Source organism: Sinohyriopsis cumingii, chromosome 1, assembly GCF_028554795.1.
Source record: "Sinohyriopsis cumingii isolate HCF-2022 chromosome 1, ASM2855479v2, whole genome shotgun sequence".
Taxonomy (NCBI): domain Eukaryota; kingdom Metazoa; phylum Mollusca; class Bivalvia; order Unionida; family Unionidae; genus Sinohyriopsis; species Sinohyriopsis cumingii.
Window position 1 is genome coordinate 124,303,848 of NC_142961.1, and position 15,809 is coordinate 124,319,656.

The following is a 15,809-nucleotide window of genomic DNA, read 5'->3' on the forward strand; positions in this document are numbered from 1 at the left end:
GAGACATCGTAAGTGATATGACTGAAATATTGTTAAAGCTACGTTAAAAATCCAAATCACACACACACACACACACACACACACACACACACACACTCAACATACATGTACTGCATAGTAACTATGGAAGGTGTACATGCCTGACATCAATTCAAAGAACAAAAACAAGCCCGAAACACCTTGTTCATGAATATATCCATATCTTTAGCTAGTAAACAATAATAGCTGAAAAAGTCACACTATAGCCTTAAGTTAGGAAATTTTCCAGGGACCAATTTACGAAACTGGATCCTGTCACAGCCTATAGTTCTATTATCGTCGCAAGCCGCGGGCGATAATCCGCTATTCACCGTTTTCGCCTGTACAGTTTTCGTCGTAATCTCATACATATCGATGGATTTGCATGTTTATCGATAAATATGTGACTGCGTTTGTACGATAAGTTTTCGTAGGTTCATTAAAACAGTTTGAAAGGTCATGCTGTGTCACAGTTTCGAGAATAATTTACTCGCGCACGCAGTGATTACTTAAGTAGGTTTTATGCATATTCATGCAAACGAAAACATTTCTGCACAGGCGGCCAGGCAATAAAGGCGTGAAGTGGATTATCGCCCGTGTCTTGCAACGACGCTAGCAATACATAATCTTTACAATACGAACCTCTCTAGTGAGATTAAATAAACAGAACGAAAGTTTCGCCGAAATTCAATTCTCATTAGTACCAGGATATGGATGATTTTCGTATTCTCTAAACAAAAAGACGCTAAAGTATGACCCAGCATTTCAGCGAGCGAAAGTTTCGTACCCAATAATGCTATGACGTCACTCAATTACTGGACATTGTTTGGTGACGTCGTGCCCTAAAAGTATATGTTGTTAGGAGGAGGCAGCGAAATAGCTCATGGTAAGTTGATATTCCTTACATTTGTGAATATAGTAATAATAAACAACAATGATTTGGGTTTAATGGATTCAGGTATCATGTTATTATTGAATCTGAACATTTAAATAGAACATAACTGCAGAGACAAAGGAATAATACTGGATACAATAAAATGTAGCACCCAGAAAACGTATTTCCTATTACCATCAATAAAACCAAAAATGATGCTTACTTTATGTATAATATTACTCTGTAAGTTCAATCCTTTTCTCATCAATACCATTTAGTGATGTTCTACTTGTTTGACTTTCTTTGGTGCTTTAAGGCACATCAACAAATATAGGTTATATAGTGCCGAGTGAAAGGGAATATTAGTGCTTTGCCCAAGGACGTACCACGGTGGCTGACTCGGGGTAGGATTCGAACCCGCACCCTTTCGGTCTTGAGTCTGGCACGTTAACCACTGAGCCACCGCGGCCCCTCAGATGTGCTCTCTGAAAGTCTGAAAAAGATATTTAGATGTCTCTATAGAAACTACCTGTGCGGCTAGTACTGTGCAAGATAATTTAATAATCTTGGCGTTAGAAGGGACTAGAAGAAATGATTCAATGACTCTAATCTTGCAAAACCAGTTAAAACGATTAATTGATTTTGTGAGTGAATGATTGATTGAGTGACTGATTGATTGATGGATGGACGGATTGATTGATCGATCAATCGAATGATTGATTGATTGATTGATTGATTGATTGATTATGTAGTTTATGACATTGGTCCATAACACAACATTATAACTACATACATCTAAACTAGACAGAAGCACTCTCCATTACCGATCATTGCCATTTCACTTCTGTCCGCGTGGATTCGAGCGAGTCTTAAAATCATCCAGTGTAGTTATGTGAGAAAACTTGACAGTAACTTCCCGTGGGTCTGTGGCTCTTACCGGTGTTTTCCCGGATTCTTCCGTCAGAAGTTTCAATAAAAAATTTCAAGCTTAGCATGCATGTATAAAAATAGAGCATGTAATTAAATGCTGAGAGAAAATTTATAATTAAGTACAAACAAAAGACTAAAGTATGGTTGTATAGTTATGAAGTACGTACTAAACATAGTTCAAAAATATGAGAGAGACAGACAGACAGACAGAGACAGACAGAGATAGAGACAGACAGACAGAGTTAAACAGCTTAAATTATCAACAACAAAACTTGCAGTTCGGCAAGTTGCATGCAAATATAATGTCATTAACTCTAAAATAGATCATTTGTAAGAACATAAGATTTAAGCTAGCGCGCGTGTGTGTGTGTTCCTCTTTGAGTATGCTTGACATTTTCCCCCTGTCTGGTGTTTCCAGGTCAGACATGGTACCCTAACCAGAATTTAGGTGGATGAACATACGAGTGTTTATTTAGCCTGGTGTTTGTTTGTTTTTTTTTGTTTTTTTTTGGGGGGGGGGTGTCTTCGTGTCTTAAAATGACCTGTTACATATATATCTTTCGTGAAAGATTAAGGCACCATTCTGCAGATGCGTATGTTGGCAATAGCTTGCAAAAACTCATTTGACTTCATAAGTTAGTTTTTTTTTTCTTCTACAAATCCGATCACTTTCACTAAGCAACGATCGGAAAACATTCTCGTCTCATTTCAACGTTACAGTACAGTAACTGTTAGCTGTTGACCATTTTGATGGTGGAAAGGGTGATTTTATGAAAATAAAAGTGAACTTTCAAAAGTATCTATTCCTTTGGATATATGCCTGAATGTATTCAAACACGATAAATGCAAACATCAGAGAGGAAAAAGAGTGTATTTGTTTGAAAACAAGGGCAGATAATTAAAACATTGTCTGGAGATACCTTTCTCGTACAGTGTATATCAACAACATCATCTATAAAATTTATGTATACTTATTATCCCTATTTTTCTCCAAGTTAGTGTATTGGTTTTATCATAAACTATTTAATCATGAGATACGTGTATTAATATTTATTTTTATAATAATAATATCAATAATAATAATAATAGTGTAAAATTTTGTCTGCTTGACTGCTATTTTTAAATACAACCCATTTTGGACGTCTTTCCAGTACTCGAAGCGTTCTATAAGAATAAATTCATTTACAGTAAATTCATTTTTATTTATCAATAATTCTCTCTCTCTCTCTCTCTCTCTCTCTTCGTGTTTACATATTTATTTTTCGTTAAGTTAAATGTTTATAATATCATGTTTACCTTTATTATCCAGCTTCGTTTAAGTTAATGAAAGTAAATGATATACATAAACTTTATGTCTTATTATCAATAATGCATGCATCAGTATTTACCGTTACGGTGGAGAGAGAGAGAGAGAGAGACAGACAGAGAGAGAGAGAGACAGACAGAGAGAGAGAGAGACAGACAGAGAGAGAGAGAGATGCTGCATACTAGTTTTTAATCCTAGGCTGTGTTGATAATGTAGACGATGACGGGAACGATGATCATACGAAGAAGTTTGTTTTATGGGGTTTAACGTCATTGTTCAGCATATTATAGACTACATACTGGCAAACTTTCTCACTTACCCACATTCGTCGAGTCTAGACTCGAACCAAAGCGGACAGAGGTGAGTTGTTAGTGATCTGTAAAGGCGAGCGCCGTAGATCACTCGGGCACGAAGCAGAAGAGAAGAACGTGATATTATTATTATTATTATTATTATTATTATTAATACAGATGTCAAGCGATCTGGATATCACCTTCGAGCTTCGCACGCATTACAACGTACAGAACCTTGGTACAGAGAGCATCGGCATCATTAGGACCAAGAAAAAGGATGAGCTGAACAAACAGGTTCCAGTTCCTGCCCATTATGTAGAAGGCGGATATTGGGAGGTCTTCCTAGTTGTCCCACCGTTTCAAAAAATCTACTGGAAATGGGTTGTATTCAACAAGGAAACGGCTAAGATCATAAGATCGGAGAAAGAGACCAGAAAACTCAGGCCACCAGACAAAGATTCATATATGTTTGTCCCTTGGAACGGAGATGAAAGGGTCGTGATGCCCCTATTTAAAACCAAGATCTATGTACAGAACATTGATGGTAATGGGCCTGATTATCAAATGATTGATGGCGCCAAAGAAACTGAAAACGTCTGCGACATTTCAGGCCGAAACGCCGAACAGCCCGAAAAACCATTTTCGGAACCGGTTCTACTCCAAGGGGAGATAGAAGATGAGAGGGTAAACGGGAAGATAACAGAAGTGGAGACGAGTTCTCAACATCCGATTGTCCAAGATATCGTGCAAAGAGTCATTAAACGAGCGTCAGCCACACTTAATCAGAGAGCATCAGAGTCATTCGTCAAGAAAATGTCGGACATTGTCGTCAAAAGGGCGTCAGACGCTGTCATCAAAAGAGCATCGGACGTCGTCGTCAAAAGGACGTCAGACACAGTCGCCAAAAGGTCCATGTTCACGAACAAGGCACCACGTACAGATTATTCACAATCGTACACGCGTAACGAAAGTGTCATGGATGTTTTATTAAATTTGCCGCGACAAAACAAATATGCTCTTCTCTCTATAGTATTGCCTGCAATAATCATGGGCATAGTTATTGGCGTAGTCATTTGCTTATTGGTAACTGTCCGGCAATAATGAAATATGTACATTTGAATTCACAGCAAATTGGATTTTTATTCATCTGAAATTGTAACAAAATTAAATTATGTGCATGTGAATATTTGTCATTAGGTCATAATTATTGCTTATATTCTTTAATATACAATTTTTCAAATTTGGATTTAATTTGGCATCTGTGATATTCAATAAATTTTCTCTGAAACTGTTAATAAGCTTCATGTTGAAAAAAAAAATCATTCCGAGCTGTGAAAGCTTTGACATTGGACCTACCTATAATACAATGCAAGAGAGAAGGTTAATAATTTTTAAACCTCTCCATTCAACAACTTACTCTCAATATCTGGATGCTATACTGCCCGTAAGAATGGAGAGAATTTCGCATGGCGTACGGAAACATAGCTTAATAATATTACATTATTTCAAAAGACTAGGCCCGGCCCTAGGGCAAGGCGAACAAGGTAACCGCCTTGGTCCCAGCGCTTTCAGACAATGCATTTATTATATATTTTTTATTTGCTTGGGGCCGCGCTCATCGCTTGCTGCCTTGGGCCCCTGGCCTGTAAAGACACTTGTAATGTACATATATATTAGGTAAAAATGGATTTGAAAATATTTTATCCTCTGAAATTGAGAAAAGATACATTCTTCAGGACCCCCCCCCCCAAAAAAAAGAAAAAGAATGTTTATTTTGCATATAAAAACTTAAAAATCACAGAAGTGGAGTAAATGCCGATTTAAGGTCCTCGCGTCAATGAAATAAGTGGTTAAACACGAGTTGCCAATTACAAGAGTTGCGGTTCTTTTTAAAAGTTCATAAATAATTATTTCCCGTTCCGTTGTATAAAATCTTCATTTCAGCCGTATAAATTTAAATACGATAATCTATAATTTCTAACTTTAACAGTTTTATTTGCGATTTGCAAAATTTAAAAAACATTTTAAAGTAAAGCACATAAATGTCTGTTTAGATAGCTTTCAACGAATAAGACGTATTTCTTTCTATGAAATGTCAGCACCAAATTAACTTGTGTAAAGATAAAATTTATTGATTATTGGCTAATTACTATAGTCGACAAATGGCATGTAGGATGCTCATATTTGTTTCCTTTTACAATCTGAGTAATATTAATCTAAAACAGATGAATTGAACATCATCTAATTCCCTCAAAAGGAGAGTAATACATACTAGAACTAGATACTTTATAACAGTGTTTCGACTTTATGGTCTTAAACAAAGTAATAGAAAGAAGCAAAACCAACACGTTTTGTACAAACATAACAATTAATTTAAAAGGAACTGTGGTGAGTGTGTTATGGTTGAGGTGGTTGCTTTTAATATTCTATTTAAATTATTATAGAAGTCCCACCCAGGCTCGAATTTGGTTGGAAATTAAATTAGTGAACGATAGATGTAAAGCTCCGAGCCCCCAGTCAGCACGGTTAAATGATTGAATATACAAAAAACGTAAATTCAACGAATATCAATTTAATGACAATTCAAAAATCAAATTATTAAAATTTCCCAAGTACTCTCCTTCCGCTCGATCCTTTGATAGCCTATTTCATCATTTGATTAGTATTGCGAGATTAATTTCCACCTGTCCATGTATTCTGTTCATCTGTGTATTATTCTCTCCTATTCCTCCAATTCCTTCTCCTCTTCTGTTCGACTTTCTCCAAATTTCTTCTCCTCCTCGACTTCTCTATACTCCTCTTTCTCCACTTCTCCTCCTTGATTCTTTTTTCATCCTCCTCCTCGACTCTCTCCACCGACTAGACTTATCAACTCGAACTGTTCTGCTAGCTAGTGTCTCACTTCCGTCTCCCCGCTTAGAGACTTGGAACTCAACTGAACCGGAAGTTCTGTCCCCAAAAAAGGTTCCTGTGAAAACAGATTAAAGCTTCGCCGTTCTTTTTTTCTCTCAGTGAATTCAAGCATAAATTTAAGATAGCCTTTAATGTCAATAGCGAATTACTTTCTGAATATTTGGGCATCATAATTTCGCTTACCATGCTCTCATAATACCTAATCTATTGGCGCATAATGACTGCTCTATAACGGTTTTACATGGGTACATACGGCCTACGACAGTACTTGGGTTAGGGTCTTTCTCAGATTGACGTTACGTACTCATTATACGCTGTTTTGTTGGAGGTTTGTTTTGGAGGGTCTTTTTTCAAAATAATTTTTCATCGGCGAATTGTAGTTAAAAATTAAATAATGCTTTTATTTTCTATTTTCTCAAGACAATTGTTTAGACAATCAGAGTCGGTTTCTGAACTATGTAAAATTCTACAATTTGATTCAAGTTAGTACAGATTTGTAAAATCGTCTTAGAGCCATCATTTCCGAAAGCCTAAGTTCTACAGAAAAAAGTTCTTTTACGATCTTATCTGACTGAAAATCCTATTTTCTTCGAAGATGTTTGATAATTTTGGTTGCACATTAGATATGAACTGTATTTGCACAATTTCGTTTCCCAAGCAAAAATATGCCAGCATTTAAAATCATATCAAGTATAAATACACATCCTGCATATTCCCTTTCACTGAAATTCCTATTTTCTTCGAAGATGTTTTATAATTTTGGTTGCACATTGGATATGAACTATATTTGCACAATTTCGCTTCCCAAGCAAAAATATGCCAGCGTTTAAAATCATATCAAGTATAAATACACATCCTGCATATTCCCTTTCATCTGTCTGCTCGATTTGCAAACATTTTCTGATCTCTGTCAATTACGTTTTATCAGCAATCTTTTTTTTAATTTGTAATCTGATAGAAAAGTGCCAACGATATAGTTTTTTCATGATGACTACATAGTTATAAGGATTTTTTTTCAACAACTCAGCTCTTATCATCCAGGATTAAAATTAGAATTTTCAGATACTCCGCCTTCGCTCAATACAGGAATTACAACTATTTTTTGTGTGTGTACTTACAAATAAGTTCCATTTTTACAGTTCATATATACGGTTTAATAGATATTATGTAAACCACTCGCAGTTTTCAGTTGATCGGTTGGTTTGCTTTAAGCGGCACTTCAACACACTGTTGGCTATATATTGTCAAGGAACTGGGAGATAAATGCCTTTCACAAGGCTGGAATGGACTGGTGTAGAACTACTGATCCTTGGATTAAGATTTATTCAACGTCTTTAATAACACACAAAAATTCAGCACTATCATTAGTGACTTAAACTTTCTTTTATAATCCCCCTGCTTATATTGATAATTTCACATCACGTCATCTCCGACATCCAACCAATCAAACACCGCTATCTGACTCATTCGAGTAGGTGATTGGCTATGTATTTATAATTTTAGACCTTTTGTTTTTGATAGCAAAGAAAATCCTTCTAACCTGCTATTTTGCTTGTAAAACTAAATATAATATAACTGTCACGTTTGCTAAGCCTCAGCTATAAATTCGTGTTTAAGCTATAATCTCCTGTCTTGGAAATATTACAGCGGCCATGTGCTTGATGTCTAAAGATTTCCGCATTCTAGTATTAAATTCTTACGCAATGTTACAATGACCTGCCAGAGACCGGAAACTTGAGTTAGCTAATATCAGAGGGAAGCCCGCTGAGTGAACGAGGCGTGTTTTTATCCGTCCAAACGTTGACATAGAATGAGAGGAACATTGTCTGTTAAGTTTGATTGGATCAGTTCAGTGCGATATCCAATCGGAATTGAGATAGAGGATGTGATTACAATGCAGGCCGAATGGTAACTTTCATAACTCTTAAGAGTAAGGTTAGTATTCGCCTGGGAAGACTGCTGAGCAATTCGGTTACTCCGAAAGAGCCACTCGTAATTTAGTGGCAAAACCTAGAGGTAGATTCTTAAGAAAAAGAAGCTTCGAAAAGGAAGCTTTTTAGGATACACGTGTGTTCGGGTTCGACTGAGTCCCGAGTCTTCAAGAAATGGAGACGGAAGTAAGACTAGCTGAAACAAAGTCGACGGAAGTATAGTTGGTGGAGAGAAGGTGGAGGAGGAGGAAAACGAGGCTGAAGGAAAAAGTAGAGGAGGAGGAGAATGGGTAAAGAGAAGTCGAGGAGGAGGAGAAGGAATTTGGAGAAAATCGGAGAGTAAGAGGAGAAGGAATTGGAATAAATAAGAGAGAGAAGAATGCCACAGATGAGTACAATACAAGGACAGGTGGAAATCGATCTCACGCTGCTAATCAATTGATGCAATAAGCTATTTAAGCGTCGAGCGGAAGGAGTGTACTTAGAAATTTGAATCATTTGATTATGGAATTGCTATTAAATTATTATTCATTGAACTTCAAACTTTTTGTACATTTAACCATCTAACCGTCGGTATTGCTGACTAGGGGTCCGTAGCTTTACATCTATCTTTCACTAATTTAACTTCCAGCCCATGTCGAGCTTGGTGGGACTTCAATAATAGTTTAAATAAAATATTGGAAGCACCCAACCCCAACCATAACAACCCCCACAATAACCAATAACACGTTGAAATGTATTCCAAAGATTTTCCCAGATTCACTTTAAAAAAATTATGTGATGACAAAATTAGACTCTTGTAAGGCAAGATGAAGGATAAGACATGAGATTTATAAAAAAAAAAATGTTGTCACTTACCAGATACAGGCATAAAGCTTGTTTGAGCCCGTATGTATAAATTATCGATAGGAAAAGACGAGTCATTCAGCGCATTCAGTGAGGAGATCCTCATAAAGGAGATAAAGGAGATTTCCAGTCAATTCCGTAAGAAATATAAATACATCAACCATTAAACAAAGAAGGGTTAAAGAAATAACATTAACTGACAGGAATAATGGCTGCATAAGAAAATACTAGAAATACAGTGTGATCACCGTCTTTAAGACTACCAGTACTTTGTGTGCACCAGCGTTAGACTTCTTTGGACGAGTGTCGTACTAACTGCTCACATGCTTACTAATAAACTAAATTAAAGACGTGGTGTATATACTAATTCGTTTAACTAAATACCACAGAACCTATCTGCAAGCAAGTAATCACTTAAGTTTAATGCTAACAATTTATATATCTTTCATGCCATTTCAATTGCATATTTTAAAATTCCATATGCAATCTCTCAGAAATCTCTCGCGAAATCTTCCAACAATACAAAATTGCTCTTAAACGTATGCCAGATTTAAGGTTTCGTATGCCAAGTTCACCTCGTACAAAAGAATTTGGGATTTGTTTTAAGCTAGGCACTGACCTACCTGATTTTCTTGGAGAAGTAATCTTGATATTACATAAGAGTGAGAAAGAAAAAAAGAATCATGGGCTGTAATTAGATGCAGAGAGCATTATGGCCATGAAATTCAAAACTATGCTTAGATAGGTGTTTAATGTAATTAAATAATATTTACACAAAGAATGGATTCCGTGTCTGGTATCGCTTCGGCTGTCACCGATCTTCCTGACCATGGCGTGCCTATCTCCACTCTTCCGGATATTGGCTTCATCAGCTCGCAATTGCGGAAGGAGATTATTGCAGGTAAATACATGAATTTATCTTTACCACATGAATTTGAAGAACAAACATCCATTCCGTCAGGTCAGTGGGGCATGAAGTTGGTGGGAAAGCTTCCTGGTATATTTCAAATATTACACAAGTCTGCGACCATAGGCTTTCCAAGAACTTGACCATTAGCGAGTTCGTACTGGTGTTTAGCCGGTACAAGGCGATTATGTGCGATGCATTCCCTTCCAGAGCTAAAGAATTGGATCTATATAAAAAAAGAGATGATAAACAAATGCATGCCCTAACAAAAGGAAGCCAGCTTTGTATGAGAACCACAAAGAATTTGCCCGAAAAGCAGCCATTTACTGCAGTTCCATGAACATTAAAGTAAATTGGTGTAGAATCGATCCCAAGCTACAAACGTATGTCTTATCTGCTTGCAAGGTTGTTCCATGCCAGCATTGCCGGAGTTTTGCTCATGATTCAGACATCTGTCACATTCAGACATCTGTCACCTTGATCCGCCGACAGCAAGTAGTCAACCAAGACAAAGCCCATCAGTGATAAGACGGATTTCAGTAGATAGACACGGTCGGAGAAGGATATTACACTTATGGAAAGAAATATGTAATAATTTCAATGGAACAAATGGTTGTTTCCGAGCAAATTGTAGTAATACGCATGTGTGCTTGACTTGCAAAAAACCCCACAATAAAACACATTCACAGCTCAAGTGCGATCTGATGACTAAGCAGGTACTGCCACCTATAAAATCTCAATGACTACATCAGGAAATAGCGTTAACAACATTTCAGGCAATCACGCCCATCAACATCACTAGATTGCAAGAAGAACCGCAACACCATCCTGATAATCAATTTGTGGACTATCTAATAAATGGTATCTGCCATGGTTTTCATACGGGACTTTCTCATCAGCCTACGTCTTCATTCGAGTGTAAATATTTGGTATCAGCGACATCACATCCTGATGTGGCTGACGTATTACTTGAGTATGAGCTCTCCAAGAACAACCTCATAGGCCCCTTTGAAAGTCCACCATTTCCTATATTCCGCATTAGCCCCCTGGGCGTAGTACAAAGCCAATATTCGGACAGGTACAGACTTATAGCTGATCTGTCGGCACTTCACAGTTCACTCGAGCATGAAAGGATCAATGATTTAATCAGCAAAGCTGTTTGTTTTTTTCTCTCGTACGTAAAAGTAGATGATGCTATTTACATTCCGGTGCAGTTAAGAATGTGTGCTAATATGTGTAAGACGGATATTACCGATGCATTCAAGCTAATTCCCGTACTCTGTATGGTGTCAATTGGAGGAAAAAATATTATTTCTAGTGTTTGGTAGTAGAAGTAGTCCTAAGATTTTCGATACACTATCCAGCGCGATTTCGTGGATAGCTCAACATAATTATGGTAAAATCACATTTCTTGCAGTTACTGGGTGATTTTTAAGTTGGATATCAGCTCAATATTGTTGCGAAATTTTAGCCGAATATGTCCCAGGGAAAGATAACCTCATTGCAGATGCTCTCTCTCTCTCTCTCGTTTTCAGATGGCAAATTTCTTTTACCAGGTTTCAAATGCAGAGAAAACTCCGCACCCATGCCCATTCTTAGAGGCACTGATACTCTACTAAACCAAACTGTGGACCTGTTACTACAAACAGTACATAGCCCACGGACATAATCAGTCTGTTTATCAGGCTGGAAAGCCTTCAGTCTTTTTTTTTGGTCATATTGGGTCGCTGTGATCATATGTATGATCAGCATTCAGTACCAATTGACGAGAATGCCCTTGTTGATTTTGTGGCATATTGCTTCAAGATTATTCATTATTGGATATGCATCTATCAAGCTGCATTTGTGTGGCGTGATGTATTTCTGTGTCAAACGGGGCATACATCACCCCCTTGACGGCCCTTTGTATTCGTGCTGTCCAAGATTATAAATGGTGTTGCGGGATCTGAAAAAATCGCACAGTAATAGGCCTAACTCAAGGTTACCCATTACCTTCGATATATTGGCACGCATGTGTACTTTGCTTCAGAAAGGTTTCTTTAGTCCCTAGGTGGATGGTATGCTGCTTGCTGCATCTTCATTTGCTTTCTTTACCATTCTTACGTTTTGGCGAATTTACGGTGACGTCAACTACGGATATGGAGTACTTGCGTATCAGTGACTTTATTATTGCTGGAGATAATTCTAATGGGACTTTAGTGTTGAGAGCGTCCAAGTCCGATCCATTCCGTTATGGTGTGCAGATCAGACTTTTTTTGCAGTGCATAACTGTACTTGCTCCTTCAGGGCTATGCACGATTATCTAGCGCTCCGCGCAATGGTGTGCTGTCTTAGGCCTTTTGACCTGCTATTTACTACAGACGCTATTAATCCACTTTCTAGATAAGTGTTGTTAGAGAAGTTACATCTGCTCATGCACGTACTGGGCTATCCACAACTCAAATTCAATAGGCACTCCTTTAGGATATTGGCTGCTACTACAGCAGCTAATGCTGAGATCGAGGACCACCTTGTTAAAACGCTAAGCCGTTGGACTTCTGATTCTTATTTACGTTATATCAGGGCCTCGAATGATGCCAGTCTACGTGCACATCAGGTCATGTGTGAATCCACCCGTTCATAGATGAAGTACAGCCGTATGAGCAGTTTCGACAACGCGTTTTCTTGGATAGAGTGCATCTGACGGAAGTGTGCGTGTTCTAAAGTAGGTTAGTTCGTGTACCGTGTGTGTCAGTGTATTATTTCGGATATGATCGTTCAAATTCTTTACATGGATTTTTTCTGAGAAGGAGTAAGAAGATTCGGTTTATTGTGCTAAGTGTTTTTGCGCTTTGGAATTCTACAGTTTTTCTATGGAGTGTGAACATAAGATTCAGTCGCCCTGTGAATTAAGTATCGCCTCGGTAGTGTCTTATCGTCATATTCAGTCGCCCTTTGACGTGTGTTTCGCACCGGTAGTGTGTTCACACTGTGTTCTGTGAAACAGGATAATCAGATTCATTGGCATTTGGCGGCGTTTTCAGCACCAGTAGGGTGTGCACCCCGTGTTTACATAATGTTGTTTGGTGCATCTGTTAGGTTTCTAGTTCAATCAGTTTTCTGACTGTGCATGCAAATCTGTATTGTGCATATGACTTAATTGTTGAACTACATCACCTGTAGACGTTGCTGCAGAGAAGATTTGGGGCTGTCTGTGAAAAACTTTTTTTATATGTCGACCCCAAACGGGGGACAAGCCACGAACGTTCCAGTGATGAACGTACATTATTTATAGTTTGTTGTAGCTTCGTCATATATAACTTTCTTACAGATTCTTGCATCACAGCATTGCTTACAACTACAATCTAGATATACTGTGATATTAGTCTTGTTATCACCATAATATTGTATGCAGGCATGGGTCCCTGAACAGTAACACATTGGCACGGGTCATTACAGTATTATCCATGAATGATGATTCTCAGTAATATATTTCTTAATATGGCAGTGATTCACATTTCATATTTCTCATTGCTTATATTGATTGTTATTTTCGTGTTTATTTTAACAGAACTGCAGGTACTTCTTGTCCATACATATCCGTTCCTTGGGGCTCTCCGCTGCATACTACTGCAGTTCCATTCTCGGCATGCAGCGGCGTTTGGGCATTCTGTCCCCAATCCACTCGACTTAGACATAACAAGTTGTGGCGACTCTGCCTCAATACAGCGCAATTCTTCCATAACAATTATGCCAGTCAGTCTTACTGGCGAGTTCGCCTCAAACATCGGCAATTCTGCCTTGACATCAGCCATACTGGCGATTCCGCCTCATAGATTCTGCATGCTTCTCTACCAGCTTACCACTACTAACCTCATGCAGCGGAGGGTGAGACCCAAGGAATGCCATAGATGTATACTTATGTACTGTTTTATAATGCTAAATAGTTGTTAAAGAGACTGAGAATACTTATCTATTAGTTCTTCTTATGCTATAATGTATCTTATACGCAGTTCACCTGTCAGTCAGTCCAGCTAGCGCTAACACAGGGGCTCGTATCGTCGCTTAAAATTGACATGTCATACATGTACTATATAACAACTAGTAGTTATTATATAGTACATATATGTCAGGACAATTTTAAGCAACGATACGAGCCCCTGTGAGCGGTACATAAGTGTTGGGTGAACGAGCGATTTCAGTTATGGTCCACCTGTTCATCACTCCATCTATTTTATATGGTGTGAACGCTTACTTAGCCCAACGGTAAATATGGCCTCCTTTCCTCAGAAACGACTTGAGTTCTTATCCAACAAGGTACGAATCATGTTTTATTCTGAATGTACAATTGTACTTTGAAATGGGAAAAGGAATTATGTTATTGTTGATATTTTCTCTGCGAATAATCTCAAAACACAACAGAACATAAACGGTAAACTATGAGGCGCCGTAGCGGACAAAAGCTGATCCAGTGAGAAATTTGCAGTTGAAATATCGATGTCGTATGTCGAGGAATCCAAAATCACGTGTTGGATCAAATTGCATGTCATTAAAGTTCCATTTTCTAGATCGAGATTTTAGATTTTATATATGTTGAATTATACAGTTGTGGTTTAAAGTTCTATTTCTTATGTCGACGTTTTACAGTGTGTATTTTGAATTACGCAGAGGTGATTGAAATTTTAAATATCATATGTCGAGAATCCCTTATTCACACATTGAATGTAACTGTTTGTAATGAAAGTTCCATTTCATATTGCGAGTATTTAGATTTCATCTGTTGAATTTCAAAGCAACGAGAAGCAGTCTCCTTTTTAAAAATAACGCGGTCCGTTCACGAGAGCGACCTCTAGCGAAGAAATCCATAGTAATTCTCGACCTGTGAATGGTAACTTTCAAATTGTAAATGCATGAAATGTAATGGCGCCTCATAACTGAATACACGAATGATGTATCTTAATACTCGATATTATTTTGAATTGTTAAAGTGGACATTGTGTAATGTTATTTTTAACACCAACTCATCATTTCACCATATAAAAATAGCAATTCTAACTAGCACAATAAAATGTCCAACCACCGCTGTGTAATTCAACAGATACAATCTCAAAACTCAACATACGAAATGAAACTTGCAGCACAATCAATGTGATTCAGCAAATTAAACTGAAACTCTTGACATATGACATTAAAATTTCATCAACCGCCGTGTAATTCAGAAGATACAATCTCAAAACTCAACATTGGACATCGCATTTTCAACCAGCGCTGTGTAATTCAAATCTAAATACTCAACATGTGAAATGGAACTTTCAACATATACTCTTTGAACCAATACGTAAATTAGGAATTCTCGACGTATAACATTGACATTTCAAGCACCGCCGTCTAATTCAAACGACACAATCTAAAACCTCGACATGGAAAATATAAATTTCAAACTCTACTGTTTAATTCAACAGATACATTCTAAAATCTCGACCTAGTAAATGGAACTTTAAGACAAAAATTTTTGATACAACACGTGAAACTGGAATTCTGGACATATGACATTAAAATTTCAACGGTAACGTTCTGATTGGACCAGCTTTTGTCCTCTACGGCGCCTCATAGTAAACCGCTGTCATCGCGCGAGATCCAGTAAGAAATCTACAACTTCAGTCTGTTATACAAGACATCTTGCAAGCCGTTTGATCATAAAATATAAAGAACATGCTTGCTACGAGTGAGTAATTGATACATTTAATCTCGTGGATGAGAATACTGAGTTTTCATCCACTCATCTCAGGCAAATATCTTCTGTGTATTTAGA

The 15,809-nt window shown here is 37.6% G+C and overlaps 1 protein-coding gene across 1 annotated transcript; it reads left to right on the forward strand.

Moving 5' to 3' along the window:
• The first annotated feature begins 835 nt into the window (after positions 1 to 835).
• Positions 836 to 4,678, forward strand: LOC149807808 (uncharacterized). Its single transcript, XM_089946586.1, has 2 exons — positions 836 to 904; positions 3,599 to 4,678. The coding sequence occupies exons 1-2, from the start codon at positions 902 to 904 to the stop codon at positions 4,520 to 4,522; spliced, it is 927 nt and encodes a 308-aa protein (XP_089802712.1). The 5' UTR covers positions 836 to 901; the 3' UTR covers positions 4,523 to 4,678.
• Positions 4,679 to 15,809: the final 11,131 nt, after the last annotated feature.